The sequence below is a fragment of the Salvia splendens genome, chromosome 21 (genome assembly GCF_004379255.2).
Source record: "Salvia splendens isolate huo1 chromosome 21, SspV2, whole genome shotgun sequence".
Lineage (NCBI taxonomy): Eukaryota > Viridiplantae > Streptophyta > Magnoliopsida > Lamiales > Lamiaceae > Salvia > Salvia splendens.
In genome coordinates this window covers 18,896,470-18,902,490 of record NC_056052.1, presented here as the reverse complement: position 1 = coordinate 18,902,490, position 6,021 = coordinate 18,896,470, and the positions used below count along the sequence as shown (strand labels likewise).

The window sequence follows — 6,021 nt, the reverse complement described above, 5'->3', positions numbered from 1 at the left end:
AGCTCATCTCGGAGCCACCGGGGCCGTGGCTGAAGAACTCGCCCAAGTTCTTCCCGACTACATTCGGATGTTGAGGCACGCATGGTGGGTTTTCAACGAACGCCACTCCGAACCACTCAATGATTACGTTCTCTCTCTATTTGAGAAGCGTCGTTACATTGATGATAAAGATGATGGAGAAGAAGAATGCTGCATATGTCTGGAGCATCTACGCAGAGGACTCGTTGCGGCTCTGAGCTGCGGCCATGAGTTCCACGGGTTCTGTGTAGGGAGGTGGCTCTGCTGTGGCAAGAATTTCTGCCCCCTCTGCAAAGCTAGGGCTATTGTGTATAGAGTTTAGGGTTCATGCCTTTTTCTTTCCAATGTGACTTCTAGGGCTTATTTGTATAAGTTTTGAATTTATATATTTAAAGACCTCTTTTGGTGGAGATGAATCTACATGGTTCTGTGTGCCGCAAGTGTTTAAAATTTGATTATCAAAATTCAAAATTTATAAAGTAAAAGGATTTGAAATTGGAATTCAAATCCAGATTTGAAGACTCCAATTTCAAAGTTCAAACCAATAATTCAATTTCATAGTATCAAATGTATCCTATCTGATGCAAATCAAGATGGTATTTTGCAAGAGAGATCCTAATTATAATCCCACAGCGTACAAAACCAATCTCTACCACCATCATCCCTCACGTTATACAAGTTGCAGAATTTAACACCCAATTTTGAAATGGGGGCATTCAATTATACAAGCACTAGAAACAACCCAAAACCGGATCCTTCTACGCCTCTCTCTTCACTACAAAAATTTCAGTAGCACTGTGAATTCGCGCACACAAAATTTAGAAAACTAAGCAAATATTTCTATCTAGATAGGTTGAAGAATGCATCCAAATGAGTATAACAGTAGATCATTTTTTCTTTCCTTCGAAGTCTATGCATTGCATCCTTATTCGGCTTCCTCATTGTTCGCAGCCACTGTGACACCAACATCGGCAGGCCTAATAACTCGGTCATGCAGCTCGTATCCAGCCTGAAAAAGGCGCCAAAGAGGCATAAGTGAGGGAAAGATCAACAGCTAGAACAGAATTTACTATTTGAAACTAATAATAGCAACCCTTTCCCAGATGTTTCTATTCCAGCTTTCTGAAATAAGCAGTAGTATATCTTTTGTGAGACCGAGTGCATGCAACTGTTTCACAGCTTTTCAGATACCTTTAGAACAACTGCAACACGACCTGCCGGCTTTGAAGCATCTGGTACTTGGAACACTGCATTATGCCTTGCTGGATCAAACTCCTCATCTGTTGGGTCATATTTATCAAGTCCAAATTTTTTAAATACCTGCAAATGGAAAAGAGTTAGCTAATTAACAATGTTACATGCAGAAAACACTTAATAATGGGATACACTATCAGGCACATGCCAACGAATAATGAAACTGAAAGATACTCGATACAATCAAATACAGTAAGTACACATGCATCATAGTCGCAAATTAATCTGAGATAGTTCCTGCCTGCATACTGTTGCTTCTATTCATTTACTATAAACTTGTAGAAGAGATTGGAAGATCTTCCTTTATCAAATAGTCCAATGAGACCATGAACTTGCTGACCTCTGTGTGAGTTTCAGGAATATCCCCATTCATGGCTACAAGATGTACATCTAATAACTATTTCTTGTTACTCACCCGATCGAGAAATTTCCAAATCGACAGTAGTTCCAAACAAAGTAGATATTATGTAGTAGTAGTAGTACATGATTTAACTTATGACAGTACATTCCCTTTTAAGAATCATTTTCACAAATTCATGTTCAATTTCTTCTTTTTTGGTTTTTTCTTTTTTATGAAATTTCTAGTAATCCAGAAACTCCCTCATGGCATTGTGGAAAGTCATCTAACATGATACAGAATTATGCATATATTACAAGAGATACTCTGCAAAAATTTTGATAAATTAATCAATAAACATGCCTAAAATCTTCATTCAGAACTTATAGATCCATCAGGCCGTCAGGTTACTCAGTTCAGGTTAGTGGAAATATAATAGTAATAAATTTGTAGTCCTAATCCTAAAGTTTTGGTTTTTTAGGCCAGTCTGTTATCGCAACTTTACAAAAGACAGAAAGAGGTGTGTTGTATGAGTTCCCTATCAAAATGGTCCTTATCTCTTATTCTTAACCAAACAACTATACACACAAAAAGATAAATAAAGAAAATAAAAGAGTGTGGGCATCAACATCATACATTAATTATACCATCAAATCAAAAAATCACGACATTAGAAATAAAATACAGTGGATACTAATAAAGTTTGACAAATAATTAATACTATCATTCAAGTGATAATTGATAAGGGAGGATGAACAAGAGGAAAATAAATGAACAAAAGAACAGTATCAAATTCAATTTCTAAGTAGAAACAAAATGATCAATTGGAAAGTTATTGAGTTGGCTTTATAATTGTAGCAAATCTCATTCTTATTATCATTCCATCCATGCCTAGTTGCTTTTCTTCACAACAATCACCTCCTAAGTACAGCTAGACAAACAATAAATTTGCAAAGCACTTTACATCCATACCAGAGAAAATTTACAGAAAGAATGAGGAATCAGAAACTTAAATACCTCTGCTAACTGTTTTTCAGTCATTTCAACACCCTCAAGGAGTGTTTTAAGTTGCTTAACAGCTCCAGCTGCATCTTCAGGGGCATCAACTTTTGAAAAACCCCCTTTTGCAGCAGAAGAAGCTCTTCCCAGATTATCCGCCACATCCAAAAGGCTCTTAGCAAAATTCTGCATCATGGGTTAATGACACTTAAGCCCCGGAAAAAGAGGTCCCCATAAAGCACGTCGCCTGAACAAATACACATACCTGAATGGAAAATTTTTTTACGTTTTCTGATTCACGCCTTGTACGCTCTTTCACGTTTTCCATCTCCGCGAAGGACCTTAACACCTTATCCTTCATTTGTTCAAACTCCTCCTGCTTTTTCACCAGAAGTTGTTCCTTCTCCCCAACAAGTTTCACCAGCTCATCTCTAGAAAGCTCACTCTCCAAATCTGAATCATAAACACAAAAGTCAACTTAATTAGTAAGTATATATTCTGCTTTGAGAAGTCCCAAATATATGGGTAAATCAGGACCTGATTCACTTTTATCATCTGTATCACTAGAAGCTTCATTAGAGTCCTTAATTTCCTTTTCATTTCCAGAATGAGCCATTGTCTCCTTATCATTGGGCTCTGTGGATGCAGATGATGAAAATCCGAACCATTGAAAGCCTGTTGAGCTCAACGCAGAATGATGCAGCGAAGAAACCTGAGCAGGTACCACCTAAAATGGAAATAGTGCACCTCTCAATTCTACTAACGTCCACACAGTAAAATTCCATTTTACTAGAATCTATAAAGCAATGCAACACAAAGCACACAATTAGAAGCCATATATGATCCGTTTATTTAAAAAATTTCAGTATCTATCTCTAAACTCTAACAATAATGTAGCCTGGTATGCCTGAGATAGAAGCTGTTCTTTACTCCTCTTTTTTGTTAACAGGTCACTGTTAATTTTTACAAGTCACTGCCTAGACACAGATAGATGATGGACAGGGTTTCAATCAAATCTAGACTGCACGCATCTCGATATTGGTGGCGTATTAAGCGAACGATAGAGCGAAACAGATCAACATTCAATCATAAATGAGCATGGATTAACAGTTATTTCAATCTCAGATATTCACCCATCCAAAATTGCGAAAATTGAAATAAAATCCAGGCAAACATGCGCATAAAACATCCGCTGAAACAGAAACGAACCGGTCAAAACGTAATGCGGAAAGAGAAGAACCATACCATATGATTAACAAAGTAATTGGACGAAGTTTGAAATTGCCTACTTCCACGGCGGCCGAAGAGGAGCCCCGAGTTGCGGGACTGAGTTAAAGCGAATGTTGATAACCGAGTAGTTATCCTTCGAAGAGACATGACGGCAATGGAGGCTGTTGGGCAAACGCCGGTGATGGTGGCGGTGGAGCGATGGAGGCAGAGAGGGTTTTAGAGGGATTTTAGGATTGTCCAGCAAGAAATGCAGTGAGAATTGAGGTGGAGTTTCTTGGTTATATTGACGTAAGTGCCCCTGAACATACGATGAAACTACGATTTGTGGTGCAGTGATAGCAGGGGTGTTGGCGTCTTTTCAACCAAGTGGAGTACAGAAATGATCACTTCATTTCTTAATACACTATTAAAAAATTGACAAATTGATCTATTTTATGGAAATAAAAGTTATCTTTATCAATAAACAATAAGATTTCAATTCTAACTTTCCTAATACATCATCTACTACACTAATCTAAAATAAAATTTCAATTTTTCCAAATTTCATTGTTTTTTATATTGAAAATAAAGAACTAAACATATTTTATTAATATAAGAATATTGAAATTTTAGTCCTTTTTATTTTTATAAAAACTGCTCATATGTCTATTTTATACTATTGTAGTAATAAAAATTGTGAGCAATTACCATATTTAAAAAAATTATTTAAAAAGTATTAATAATTAACTGAAATAATAATATTCGTTGAATAAAATGAATACTAGTAAAATTGTTTATACTTATGAGCTATACAGAAAATGGAAAAAAATATTATATTATATTTTAAATAATATAATAAAAATTGAAAAAACAATAGAAAAGGCCATATGCACGATGACACAAGTTTTGTGTAAATTAATAGCACTAATATTTTGATGATTCATTTTAATAAAATTGATACAAGTTTTGCGTAAATTAATAATACTAAATTACTAATATTTTGATGATTCGTTATAATAAAATTGATACTTATACAAACTTAATTTATAAAATGCACATATTGTAATAAGTACAAAATAACTTTAAATGTTAAATACTAGGCACATCCTATCTTATACGACTTGGATATAATTTTATTATCATTATTTATTTTATTTCTATTATATTTTAATTTTAAAAATTAATGAAATTTGGGAAAGTTGAATTTTATTATTTTTGTATTAGTGTAGTAGAAGATATATTAGGAAAGTTGGAATTGAAGTCCTTATTTTTTTATTATAAAGAAAATCCACATGGAATGCAATAACTTTTATTTCCATAAAATGAGATCCATTTGTCAAAATTTTAATAGTGTATTAAGAAATGTAGTATACTATGTGTGAGGTGATCCCTTCCGAGTGGAGTAAGGTTTAGAAACGACCAGAAGCTTTAAGCCTTTAACTCTGAACTGAATTTTTTTTTCTTTATTTATTAATTTCATCCGCCATTGATTGTCTTGTTTCGACTCCAGTTTTAAGAAATTACTCCTTTCGTGCATAAGAGTAACCAATTTTTCCTTTATAGTCTCCTCCATAAAGGTACGCAATATCTAATTAAAAAAATATTTTCTCTCTGATAAAATGTGACTTATTCTCTAATAATAATAATTTAAATATTTTTTTTCTATCTCTCTTACTTTACCAATTGTGCAATAAAATCTGTGTTCAACCAAAAGTGCAACTCAAAAAAAAGTGGGTAGAAAAAATTAGTTGAACGTGAGTCCTACTTTTATATCCATTAGGTCATTCACAGTAGTGGACAGCCAATCCATCCTCAGCCTATCTCAATTTCAACATCACTATATTTATAATTATTTTAAATTTAATTGTTAATGTTTAGTAAATTTAAAATAATAAAACAAAATAAATTGAAGGAAAAAACATAGAAAAAACCATATTTCATTATAATAAAAAAAATCTACAAGCCTGTTCCATCACTCGTCAGCATCATCCCCAACATCCTCAGCGTCAAGCATCCCCAAATCACGCTTTAGCTCTGGGATGAGAGAAATGTACTCCCTCTTCATGCTCAGGTCGGTTTCGGTGGCCTTGGCTTTTAATTGCTCGAACAACGTTCTCATCTGTTAGATTCTGACACTTTTCAACAAATCTTGTGCCCCCATCATCGATTGGGCATCCGAGTACCCGTTGGCCGCTTCCATCTTC

The 6,021-nt window shown here is 34.5% G+C and overlaps 1 protein-coding gene across 1 annotated transcript; it reads right to left on the bottom strand.

Moving 5' to 3' along the window:
- Positions 1-653: 653 nt before the first annotated feature.
- On the bottom strand, positions 654-4,071 carry LOC121783541 (grpE protein homolog 2, mitochondrial-like). The gene is made up of 6 exons (XM_042181640.1): positions 3,854-4,071; positions 3,146-3,335; positions 2,874-3,061; positions 2,627-2,794; positions 1,210-1,338; positions 654-1,027 (listed from the first exon to the last, which is right to left on the bottom strand). The coding sequence occupies exons 1-6, from the start codon at positions 3,983-3,985 to the stop codon at positions 944-946; spliced, it is 891 nt and encodes a 296-aa protein (XP_042037574.1). The 5' UTR covers positions 3,986-4,071; the 3' UTR covers positions 654-943.
- Between the last annotated feature and the right edge of the window lie 1,950 nt (positions 4,072-6,021).